Source organism: Jaculus jaculus, chromosome 13 (assembly GCF_020740685.1).
Source record: "Jaculus jaculus isolate mJacJac1 chromosome 13, mJacJac1.mat.Y.cur, whole genome shotgun sequence".
Classification (NCBI taxonomy): Eukaryota; Metazoa; Chordata; class Mammalia; order Rodentia; family Dipodidae; genus Jaculus; species Jaculus jaculus.
In genome coordinates, this window is record NC_059114.1 from 28,983,242 (window position 1) to 28,996,392 (window position 13,151).

General features: G+C 48.2%; 1 protein-coding gene across 1 annotated transcript in view; it reads right to left on the reverse strand.

Moving 5' to 3' along the window:
• The window catches only part of Rilpl1 (Rab interacting lysosomal protein like 1), an 85,415-nt gene that overhangs the window by 17,850 nt on the left and 54,414 nt on the right, over positions 1-13,151 (reverse strand). Inside the window, exons 3-4 of the mRNA XM_004668489.2 lie at positions 8,345-8,463; positions 7,897-8,118 (exon numbers count right to left, since the gene is read on the reverse strand). Of these exons, the coding sequence (XP_004668546.1) occupies positions 7,897-8,118; positions 8,345-8,463 (341 nt within the window). The remainder of the gene's footprint in view (positions 1-7,896; positions 8,119-8,344; positions 8,464-13,151) is intronic.

Genomic DNA, 13,151 nt, shown 5'->3' on the forward strand with positions numbered 1-13,151 from the left:
TGCCTATAATCCCAGCACTCAGGAAGCTGAGGTAGGAGGATTACTACGAGTTTGAGGCCAGCCTGGACTAGAGTGAGAACCTGCCTAAAAACCACACAAAATAAAAAGTGTATAGTAACCAGGTATGCTGGTGAGCAACTGCAATCTCAGCACTCAAGAGGCTGAAACAAGAGTATTGCCTAGCCGGTCGTGGTGGTGCATGCCTTTAATCCCAGCACTTGGGAGGTCAAGGTAGGAGGATCACCGTGAGTTTGAGGCCACCCTGGGCTAGAGTGAAACCCTACCTTGAAAAACTAAAAACAAACAAACAAACAAGCAAACAAAAAAGAGTATTACCTAAAATTCAAGGCCAGCTAGGGCTACAGTATGAAACCCTGTCTCAAATCAGAAAAATAAAGCTGGGCATGGTGGCACATGCCTTTGATCCCCTCACTCCAGAGGCTGAGGTAGGAAGATCACCGTGAGTTCAAGGTCAGTCTGGGCTAGAATGAGACCCTACCTCAAAAATAAATAATAAATTAGATAAATAAGGTGACTCATTCAATAGCATTTAGATCATTTACAATGTTGTATAACTGCTCCTTCTAAGTGCAGAACATTCTCATTACCCAAAAAGAAACCCCATACTTATTAAGCAATCACCTGTCACTCCTCCTCCCCCATTCCAAGCCTTGGCAACTCTAGCTGCTTTCTGACTATGCCTCCTTGCCTATTCTGGACATTTCATGCACACAGAAGCAGTGGGCTCTGCTGCATGGCCTCTGCCATTCAACATTGTGTCTGCAAGACCATTCTCTGAGTGGCCTGTGTTAGAGCTCCATTCCCCTGCATGGCTGGCTAAAAGTACACTGCACAGCAGACACAGGTGTCCTACACACTGTTCACGTGATGGCCATGTGGCATCCCTCCCTCCTTTTTTTTTTTCTTGAGGTAGGGTCTCACTCTGGCCCAGACTGACCTGGAATTCACTATGTAGTCTCAGGGTGGCCTCGAACTCACAGCAAGCCTCTGCCTCCCAAGTGCTGGGATTATTAAAGGCATGCACCACCACAGCTGGCCCTCCCTCCTTTTGTCAGTGGTGAATCCTGATGCTAAGGAACCTGCACGTACAAGCGCCTGCTTGGACACTTGTCTTCCATTTCTTTGGAAATGCACTCAGGTGGGAATGGCTGGGTATTATCTGGCTGTCTTGAACTTTTTTTCCATTTATTTTTATTTTTACGTATTTGAGAAAGAGGCAGAGAGTGAGTGAGAGAGAGAGAGAATGGGCGCACCAGGGCCTCCAGCCACTGCAAATAAACTCCAAATGCATGTGCCACTTTGTGCATCTGGCTTACGTGGGTACTGGGGACTCAATCCTCAAACCGGGGTCCTTAGTTTTCGCAGGCAAGCACTTAATCGCTAAGCCATCTCTCCAGCCCCCCTTTTGAGTTCTCTTAATCATGTCGAAGTATATTCACAATAGCTGCACTGTCTTCCATCCCCAATAGCAATGATAAGGTCTCCAGTTTCTCTATTCTATGCAACCCTCTCTCCCTTTCCTTCTGTAGTTAGGATAGTCTGTTGCCCATGTCAATCCTGCTTCAGCCTCTTGAATTCTGGGATGAAAGGCATGTGTCAACTACACAATCTCCTTCCCTTTCTTGGTTCTAGAGTTATCTATGATCTTGTGTATGTTAAGTATGGTTCACGGACCTTCATTCCCAGTGCTCACCTCCTCCTGAGGACTGAGATTATAGGAGTAAGCTATTTTCTCTTTTTTCAAAAATTATTTATTTATTTATTTGAGAGTGACAGAGAGAAAGAGGCAGAGACAGACAGAGAGAGAGAGAGAGAGAGAGAGAGAGAGAGAGAGAGAGAGAGAGAATAGGTGCACCAGGGCCTCCAGCCACTGCAAACGAACTCCAGATGCGTGTGCCCCCTTGTGCATCTGGCTAACATGGGTCCTGGGGAATCAAGCCTCAAACCGGGGTCCTTAGGCTTCACAGGCAAGCGCTTAACCACTAAGCCATCTCTCCAGCCCTCTTTTTTTTTTTTGAGCTAGGGTCTGACTCTAGCCCAGGCTGACCTGGAATTCACTATGTAGTCTCATGTTGGCTTCAAACTCATAGCAATCCTCTGCCTCCCGAGGGCTGGGATTAAAGGTGTGTGCCACTATGCCTGTGGGGGGGGGGGTATGAAGAGAATGGATGGGCCAGGGCCTCTAGCCCCTGCAAATGAACTCCAGATACATGTGCCACTCTGTGCATCTGGCTTTACATGGGTGCTGGGCAATCAAACTCAGGTTGTTAGGCTTTACAGGCAAGTGCCTTAACTGCTGAGCTATTTCTCCAGTCCATCTTCTTTTTTTAAAAAATATTTTGACTCAACATGGCTCAGGGAAATTTTGCAGAAGAGGGGGCGGAAAGAATGTCAGAGTCACATGTTGGGTCATGATAAGCAGAGACATTTATCTTACCAATAACTGTGGGCTAACTCCACAATGCATGACCCATTTACATCAACAAGGAGGGCCCATCAGGAGGGGGCAGATCATGGATGAGCCTAAACAATGGTACCAAACTGCCTGTATTTGCTGAAAAGAAAACTAATAAATTAAATTAAATTAAAAAAAATATTTTGTTTTTATTTATTTATTTGACAGAGAGAAAGAGAGAGAAAGAGAAGGAGAGAGAGAGAGAATGGGCATGCCAGTGCTCCAGCCACTGCAAACGAACTCCAGATGTGTGTGCCCCCTTGTGTGTCTGGATAACATGGGTCCTGGGGAATCGAACCTGGGTCCTTTGGCTTTGCAGACAAATGCCTTAAATGCTAAGCCATCCCTCCAGCCCAAATATTTTAATTATTTATTTATGAGAGAGAAAGAGACAGATAGAGAGAATGGGCACACCAGGGCCTCTAGCCACTGCATAGGAACTGCAGAGACACGTGCCCCCTTGTGCATATGGCCTGTGTGCATCCTGGGAAAACAAACCAGAGCCCTTAGGCTTCAGAGGCAAACACTGTAACTGCTAAGCCATTTTCTCAGTTCCCTTCTTTTTTTAATAGCTAGGAAGAACTTGACAGCAGCCCTCAACCAAGTCACCAAACATTCAGGTGACCCACCCTCTCCAAGCAGTGCAATATCCTTGACACCCATGAGCCTCCAGTGTCCCATGTCCACAGTAAATAAAAACCAGAAGCCGGGCATGGTGGTGCACGCCTTTAATCCCAGCACTCAGGAAGCAGAGGTAGGAGGATCATCGTGAGTTCGAAGCCACCCTGAGACTACACAGCGAATTCCAGGTCAGCCTGGACTAGAGTGAAACCCTACTTCAAAAAACCAAAAATAAATAAATAAATAATAAAAATAAATAAACGCCAGGCCAGGCCAGCAGTTGACAAGGTAGAGAAGGTGGAAATGGATATCAAACCCACTCCTCAGCCCCATAGCCTTGCAGGGAGAAGGGAGCACCAGACAGGATGGTGCCACAAGGCCAAGAGGCCAATGGCTCCAGGAGACCAGGCAAGATGCTTCCATCCTGAATGTCCAGGACAGGTTGTTCTGGGAAGGGACAGCTGATAGGTAACGCCTCTTGCCAGGCAGGTCAGGGATAGCACAGCCACAGAATGGTTCATGGGGAGGGCTCTGCCCACTCAACCTCTGAGTCAGTACTGGTAGCAGAGATGGGCATCTGGAGAGGAAACTTGAGAGCTCTCCATGACAGGGAAGGTTCGCCTTCCCAGCCTCACAGGCTTAGGAAGTCAGGTCCTCAAGCTTCAGTGTGACCCCCTCTATAGAGCCACCTATTCAGCGTCTCATGAAAGTGATACCGTGTGTACCCAATGATATTCCTCCTCTTCCCCTGCCCAGCTCTGCATGGCGCTAACCTGAGCACCTCATATTTATCTAGAATATTAATCTAGTATTTACTGAATACTCTCTTATGTGTCTTGCTGTTACTAACTTAGGGCTAGGAACAGATTCAGACCGGCAGCTCAGACATGAGTGACGAGAACTGACAAGGTAATATAACAAGAGGTGCAGACCCAGCAATCAGACTGGCTGTGCTCAAGGTCCTGTCCGCTACGTAAGACTTTGCTACAAACTCTGGGTAGACTGCAAGTTGCAAACTAGGGTCTCTATGGCCACACCAGTGCCTCCTCCATTTGTTTACTCTTTTTGTTGTTGTTGTTGTTGTTTTGGTTTTTTTGAGATAGGGTCTCACTCTGGTCCAGGCTGACCTGGAATTAACTCTGTAGTCTCAGGGTGGCCTTGAACTCACGGCGATCCTCCTACCTCTGCCTCCCGAGTGCTGGGATTAAAGGTGTGCGCCACCACACCCGGCTCATTTGTTTACTCTTGATGTGTGCTAAAATCTATCTAATTAGTTGCCAAGTTTAAGTTCAATAGACTCAAACTCTCTATCCTCCTGCGTCAGCCTCCTCAGTGTCAGCAAACCAAGTGATAACTCTGAGGTCCTTCCCCACACTGATATCCAGGGTCCTCTGCTCGCCGGGCTTTCTGAACACCATTTTTTTTCTTTTGGAGAAGGACTTAAAGAGTTCGGGAAATCTCAGAGGGGCATAAGTCCCAACTACAGGCACTACCACCTGTGAGTGTGGGAGAGCCTAGGGCTCCCCAGGCAGTGTCACCAGAACTGGCCAGAGCCAAGGCCAAGATCCCGGAGCAGCTCCTCTGACAGGGCAATCACGCCAATCAGTGGTGCTTCTAGGGTTTTCCCACGAACGACCAATGGCTCAGGTTATCTGGGATAAGCTGGTCCCCGGTGGCTCTCTGAACACAGGTTCTTGGAGATAGCTGGTGTCCCAGGTCAGGGCCTCCAGCCCGGGGCCTGGCCTCCTGGGAAGCCTCTGCTGCTGGGATCACAGAGGCACCCTGTGACCAGCAGAGGAGATAGCTGTGTTCTGGCCATGTTCAGGGATTGATGTCACTTGTTACAAAGTCGGTTGGAATTTAAATGCTGCCTCACAAGGCATCCACAAAGCCCTTGAAGGTTCTCTGTGTGCATAACTGGGTGGTGATGGGGTTGGAAGCTTTGTTTTTTTGTGGTAGGGTCTCCCTCCAGCCCAGGCTGACCTGGAATTCACTATGTAGTAGTCTCAGGGTGGCCTCGAAGTCATGCCGATCCTCCTACCGCCTCCAGAGCGCTGAGATTAAAGGCATGTGCTACCATGCCTCACTGAGGTTTTTTTTTTTTGTTAATCAACTTTACTTAATCTTTATTCATTTATTTGCAAGCAGAGAGACAAAATGGTGAGCAAGGGCATCCAGGTGTTGCAAAAAAACTCCAGATGCACGCACCACTCTGTGCATGTGGCTTTAAATGGGTACTGAGTAATCTAACTTGGGTCATTAAGCAAGGACCTTAACCACTGAGCCTTCTCTCCAGGCCTTTTTTTTTTTTTTTTTTTTTTGAGACAGGATCTCACTATGTGGTTCTGCCTAGCTTGGAACTTTCTATGTAGACCAGGCTGGCTTCAAACTAATAGATATTTTCCTGCTTCAGCCTCCAGAGTGCTGGGATTACAGGCATACACCAATATGACCAGTTGAGAGTTTTATTTTGCTTTTTTTTTTTTTTTTTTTTTTGGCGTGTGTGTGTGTGTGTGTTTGCGCGCGTGTGTAGGGTCTCACTCTAGCTCAGGCTGACCTGGAATTCACTATGTAGTTTCAGAGTGGCCTCGAACTCACAGCAATCCTCCTGACTCAGCCTCCTGAGGGCTGGGATTAAAGGCGTGTGCCACCATGCCTAGCTTTTTTTTTTTTTTTTTTAATTTATGTTCAAGGAGAGAGGGAAAGAGAGAGTGTGTGTGAATGGGTGTACCAAGGCCTCCAGCTACTGCAAGTGAGCTACAAATGTATGCACCATTCTGTGATTCATGCTTTACATGGGCACTGGGGAATTGAACCTGAGTCATTAGGCTTTGCAGCCAAGTACCTTAACCACTGAGCAATCTCACCAGGCCTCCTTTTTTTTTTTTTTTTTTTTTTTAAAAGCAGGGTCTCACGCTAGTCCAGGTTGACCTAGAACTCATTCTGTAGCTCAGTCTGGCCTCAAACTAACAGCAACCCTCCTACCTCTGCTTCCAGAGTGTTAGGATTAACAGTGTGTGCTACCACACTCAGCTAGTTATTTTATTTTATTTGTGACAGAGAGAGAGAGAGAGGGAGGGAGAGGAAGAATGGGCATCCCAGGGCCTCTAGCCACTGTAAATGAACTCTAGATGCATTTGCCACCTTGTGCATATGGCTTATCTTAAATGAGTTCTGGGGAATTGAACCTAGATCCTTTGGCTTTGTCTGCTAGTGCCTTAACCACTAAGCCATCTCTCCGGGCCTTTTTTTTTTTTTTTTTTTTTGAGGTAGGGTCTCACTCTACTTCAGGCTGACCTGGAATTCACTATGTCATCTCAGGGTGGCCTCGAACTCACAGCCGTCTTCCTACCTCTGCCTCCTAAATGCCGGGATTAAAGTTGTGCGCCACCACATCTGGCCCTTGGTTTGGTTTCTTGAGGTAAGATCTCACTCTAGTCCAGGCCGACCTGGAATTCACTATGTAATTTCAGGGTAGCCTTGAACTCCCAAGTGATTCTACTACCTCTGCCTCCTGAGTACTGAGATTAAAGGAATATACTACCATGCCCAGCATGTTCAGTTTTTTTTTTTAATTTATTTATTTACTTGAGAGAGAGAAAAAGAGAGAGAGAGAGAGAGAGAGGACATGCCAGGACCTCCAGACACAGCAAATGAACTCTAGACGCATGTGCCACCTTGTTCATCTGGCTTACATGGGTACTGGAGAATTGAACCTAGGTCCTTTGGCTTTGCAGGCAAGTGCCTTAACCGCTAAGCCAGTTCTCCAGCCCAATGTTCAGATTTTTTTTTTCCCCTTTGGTTTTTCTAGGTAAGGTCTCGCTCTAGCCGAGGCTGACTTGGAATTCATATGGAGTCTCAGGGTGGCCTCGAACTCATGGCAATCCTCCTACCTCTGCCTCGAGTGCTGGGATTAAAGGCGTGTGCCACCACGCCCGGGTCCATGTTCAAATTCTAATGTAACATGGTTTAGTTCTCTTGTGTGTTGAAGCAGACCTGCCAGCTCCTGTTATTGTTGAGTCACTGCTCATGCTAAGCATAACTCCATGGGACAGTAACTAGGGCTATGCGGTTCTCACCCTGTGCCTACCACACAGGCAACTACAGCTTCTTTCTCTTTCTATCTTTAAAGACTTTTATTTATTTGAGACAGCGGGAGAGAGAGAGAGAATGGGAATGTCAGGGCCTCTAGCTACTACAAACGGACTCCAGATGCATTCATCAACTTGTACATCTGGCTTACATGGGAGCTGGAGAATCAAACCTGGGTCCTTAGGCTTTGCAGGCATGTGCCTTAACCACTAATCCATCTCTCCAGCCTGCCCACCTGCTTGCCTGCCTTCCTTCCTTCCTCCCTCCTTAGAGTGATAGAGAAGAGAGAGAGAGAGAGAAAATGGGCATGCCAGGGCTTCTAGCCACTGCAAAAGAACTCCAGATGCATTCATCACTTTGTGCATCTGGCTTATGTGGGACCAGGGGAATAGAACCTGAGCCCTTAGGCTTCATAGGCAAGTGCCTTAACCATTAAGCCATATCTCCAGCCCACAGGCAACAGTTTCTTGAATGAATGATGTTCCATGACCACTGCTACGCTGAATGCCCTGGGCTGGGAATGCTGGGAGTCCTGGGTTCCACACCCAGCCCTGACCCTGCCCGGCTAGGTGTCCTCGGGCCAATAGCTTGCCCTCTGTGTGTCTCCCACTTTCTTATGTACAACACAGGAAAGCTCAGCAGGTCTGCCTGTCTGGTAACAGCACACAGCCCGCGCAAACACACCTTATCACCAGCTTCCTCCTCACCTCTGGCTCCTCCTCCCCATTCTGGCTGGGCTCCCCTTGTAGCCTCTCTCGAAGCTTCCCAAGCTCTGCCCGCAGGCTGCCCATCTCCTGCTCCTTTGTCTGCAGATCTGCCTCCAGCTCCACCTTCTGTTCAATCAGAGCCTTCCCCTGGGCCTCCACCACTGCCACCCTGTGCCGAAGGTCGTGGTTGATCTTCATGAGCCGGGTCTGTTGCTGCTGTAACTGGAGAGAGAGAGAGGCCTTTCAGTAGTTGAGGCTGTGTGCTGCCCAGAGACAAGCCCTTTTCATGTACAGACATCTTTGTGTGAAATTTGCTTATATTTTTTGTCATTTTGTAGATAAGGACTGGCACACAGGCTGGGGGGGGGGGGCTTTTGGAGTGGAAGACCCTGGTTCCTGCTGGGACCTCAAGCTGCAAGAGTGGACCCAGCTTAGGCTTGTGACTTACAGCCTCAACGTCCTCATTCTTCAGGCCGAGCTCCCGGTCCTTGGCGCGGATCTCATCACGCTGTTTGTCCACCACTTCCTTCAGCTTCTTCATCACCTGCCGCTCCCGCTCTGACATACCTGGCGGAAGGTGACATAGCAGATGAGCTACCTCCCTCCTTTGCTTAAGTAACCACACGGCCCCACTTCGCCACTGACAGAGCTTGGGAGGCAGAGGTAGGAGGATCATCAAGAATTTGAGGCCACCAGCTGACAGAAAGCTGGAAAAAGCCATTCTACCATGTAGTTCAATGGGAGAAAGAGATACCACCAGCGAAGATACTCATCAGTGGACACTGCAAGCCTTATAATTGGCCAGCCAGCCCAATGAGCCTATGGGTGCAATAGTGGCACTTCTGTCATGGTGGAAACCAACTGCCCTTCAAATGGACTGGAGGCCCGCTCCATGGGGGGAAACACATCCCTGATACTGAAAACTTAAAACAGGGGTAGTCATGAGCCCTATGGGTGTAATATCTGCTGATGTCTGGAAAAATGTATATACTATGCTTATCAAACTGCCCAGTAAGCACCTCTCTTAATATTTATACCCTTATATTAACGCTACTCTCACTTTGGGTATAGAATCCTCTCTTTTCAGATGACAATGACTTTCGGATGACTCAGAAGGTATCAGAGTGCTGGAAAGAAGTGACTGGAGTACTGAGTAACATCTCAATCACACCTTCCAAGGCTCAGGGTCTAATGCGGAAGAGGTGGCGGAAAGAATGTGAGAGCCAAAGGAAGGGTAGGACTCCTTACAACGTGCTCCCTCCAGACATAAAATGGCCTCGATATCCATGACCTCATATTGCCTGATACTACCTACACAAGACCATTGTAAGAGGAAAAGATCATGACATCAAAATAAAAGAGAGACTGATTGAGATGGGGATATGGGAGGGGATATGATGGAGAATGGAATTTCAAAGGGGAAAGTGTGGGGGGGGTATTACCATGGGATACTTTTTATAATCATGGAACATGTTAACAAAAATTGAGAAAAAAAATAATTCGAGGCCACCTTGAGATTACAAAGTAAATTCCAGGTTAACCTGAGCTAGAGTGAGACCCTGCCTCAAAAAAAAAATTTTTTTTTTTAATTAAAAAGTGGGGGAATAAAGCCAGATGCATAAACTGGCACATGCATCTGGAGGCCCTGACCCAACATTCTCTGTCTCTCTTCTCTCTGCTTACAAATAAATTTTAAAAATAATAAAGGTGATGGGCCAGGCATAGTGGTTCATGCCTTTAATCCAGGCACTTAGGAGGCAGAGGTAGGAAGATCGCTGTGAGTTTGAAGTCAGCCTACAGAATGAATTCCAGGTCAGCCTGGGCTACAGTGAGACCCTACCTCAGAAAACCACCTGCATGCCTTAAACCCACAGTGATCCTCCTACCTCTGCTTCCCAAGTGCTGGGATCAAAAGGTGTATGCTACCACAACCAGCTCCCCCACCCTTTTTTTATTTTATTTTTTAATTTTTCAAGGTAGGGTCTCACTCTAGTCCAGTCTAACCTGGAATTCAGATGACAATGACTTTCGGATGACTCAGAAGGTATCAGAGTGCTGGAAAGAAGTGACTGGAGTACTGAGTAACATCTCAATCACACCTTCCAAGGCTCAGGGTCTAATGCGGAAGAGGTGGCGGAAAGAATGTGAGAGCCAAAGGAAGGGTAGGTGACCTTGAACTCACAGTGATCCTTCTACCTCTGCCTCCCAAGTGCTAGGATTAAAGGTGGGCACCACCATACCCAGCTTACACCTGGCTTTTAAAAAAGTATTTTATTTATTTGTTTGAAAGAGAGAGAGAGAGAGAGAGAGAGAGAGAGAGAGAGAGGGAGGGAGGGAGAGGGCGAGCGAGCGTGAGCGCAGCAGAGTGAGTATGGGTGTACCAGGGCCTCCTGGTACTTCAAATGAACTCCAGATGCATGTACCACTTAGTGCATCTGGCTTAATGTGGATACTAGGGAAATGAACCCGGGCCACCAGTGTTTGCAAGCAAGCACGTTTAACTGCTGAGCAGCCATCTCTCTAGCCCCAGAAACCTTTTCTTCTCATGATTTTGGAAGCCAGAAGTTGAATATCAGTCTGGACTGAGTGTGTGGCAGGTCATGGCCCTTTCAAGGGCTCTGGGGAGCATGCTTGCTTGTGTAAGTGCATCCTCACCTCTCGGCACTCTGTTTGTAGCCATGAGGGCCAGAAGTCCTTGGCATGTGACTACATCAATCCAGGCCCCCTCCTCTTCTGTCTGTGACCTTTTCTACCCAAAAGAATAATACAGAATAGCTTCCCCAGCCAGCTCATGATCTTAAACTAGCAAGGACAGGGCCATATCTGGCAACATTCACAGGCTCCAGGGATCAAGACATAACATTTGGGCCATTACTCATTCTGCAACAGGGGACAGGGCTCAGAAGGGAGACCTGGCTTGTGTGGAGGCAGAGGCTAGTCACAGACACCCTCAACTGCTGGGACTTACAAAGGAGGCAACCAAGCACCCCGTGAGGTGGAAAGGAACATTTGTTGAATGCTGATTTATTGCAGGTGCCTACTGTTGACATACACAACCTCTCTTGCTCAGTGGAATGGAAAGTCCTAGAAAAGGGACCCCCAGAGTAGTCAGAGCAAATGGAAGAAGGAGGAAATGACAAAATAGAGGTTGCCTTTGGCAACAGAAACCATATAGCTAACTGCCACATACGCTTTTGTAAAGTCCCCACTTGCTTGCTTGCCTTGCCTTGCTGCTAGAGTATAAAATAAAGTGCAGGTTGAGCTCGAGGTCCGAGTTTCTTTGGGAGTGATCCTAGCTTTGATCCCCGGGGAAATAAACTCCTCTCTTCCACTCTCCTTGGCGTTGGGTCAATCATTCCAGAGAAATTCCTGCTTTGTCTGGAGGCCCCAGTGAGATCATCTTTTTTTTGTTTGTTTATTTTTATTTATTTGAGAGTGACAGAGTGAGAAAGAGGCAGACAGAGAGGGGGGGGGAGGGAGGGAGGAAGAGAAAGAGAGAATGAGTATGCCAGGGCTTCCAGCCACTGCAAACGAACTCCAGACGCGTGCACCCCCTTGTCCATCTGGCTAACGTGGGTCCTGGGGAATCGAGCCTCAAACCAGGGTCCTTACGCTTCACAGGCAAGCACTCAACCGCTAAACCATCTCTCCAGCCCTAGCAAGATTATCTTTAACCACTACCCCTGTTGATGGAGGGAGGGAATGCCACTCTCAGGACACTCAGCCTACCAGAGGTCTCTGGAACTGGGAAGTGTGTGCCCCCAGTGTGATTCTGGGATCCTCAGTTGACCCATGGGGCTGTGAGACCCAGGACCAGAGTCCCTGAGTGGAAGAAGACAAGGCCAGACCAGACCAGGTAAGGACCACCCCCCAACCCCTGGAAATAGACAGGTAGAGCTGGTGCTGGTTTGATTACCATGCAGGAGATTGCATCCAAAACCTCAATGTGATACATAGGTGGCATTGGTCTCCAAGGAAGTAGACTGGTCTCCGGGGTAATAGATAGGATAGGAATGTAAAATGGGAATGCCTGGGCTGGAGAGATGGCTTAGCGGTTAAGCGCTTGCCTGTAAAGCCTAAGGACCCTGATTCAAGGCTCGGTTCCCCAGGTCCCACATTAGCCAGATGCACAAGGGGGCGCACGCGTCTGGAGTTTGTTTGCAGTGGCTGGAAGCCCTGGCGCGCCCATTCTCTCTCTCTCCCTCTGTCTTTCTCTCTGTGTCTGTCGCTCTCAAATTAAAAAAAAAAAAAATGGGAATGCCTAACTTCTGAATGAATGGTGAACAGATGTATGAATGGCTCTAATGGTCCTACGGCCCTGTGGCTATGGGATCTGACTGGGCTCTAACCTGCAGTTCCACTACAAGCCATTTCATCTTAGTGGGCATTCACCTCTCTGTAATAGAAGAGCTAACAAGGTGCAGGGTTGCTTTCTTTAAGTCTTCATTGGGGGACCAGCCAGGTGAGTACCAGCTTGAGAGAAAATCTGGCCTTCCTTGCCCCTCCCTATGCATCATACAGGGTTAGGCATATATAAACTCCCCAAACTCCTGGTTAGGGAATTCCTTTCATTACAAGGTTTGCACAGTCCTGCAAACCATGCTTGACAACTTCAAACGAGAATTCATTGCCAACTACAGAATCAAGATGAAGCCCTCCAAATTAAGAAATTTCTGTGACACTGATTGGCCCTCCTTTGACATTAGCTGGCCATCTGAATGGACTCTAGATTTCACCCTGATCATCAGGGTTAGAGAGGTCTGCATGGGAATGCCTGGCCACCCAGATCAGTTCCCATATTTTAACTCATGGTATACAAGCTGGCCCAAGACCTTCTGGGATGGCTTCGTTACCAGATACCTGGACCTTCACAGCCCAGACTATATGGGTTGCAAGGACTGTCAAGCCTGAAGACACCAAGAAGACACCCCCATTGGCTTCCCTGGAGGATGAGATTTTACCAATGATGCTGCCTCCTTGCTGGCCCCAAATGCCAGCACCACCTGGTGCTGAGGCTGCCTTTGGTCCACCTATTCCCATTCCTCCAACAGCACCCACCCTCAACACAGCACTTAACCTCACCACGCCAGCCAGCTCTGCCAGACTCAACAACTATGTGGGGACATTCGCAAGACTAACTGGCTGCGCTCTAGAGATGCGGCTGTTCCACCATGTCTACTGAGGGAGATGCTAGGTCCTCACCTCCTTCAAACAGATGGCGGATATGTTGACGGGCCACCAACCCTCCTCTATCA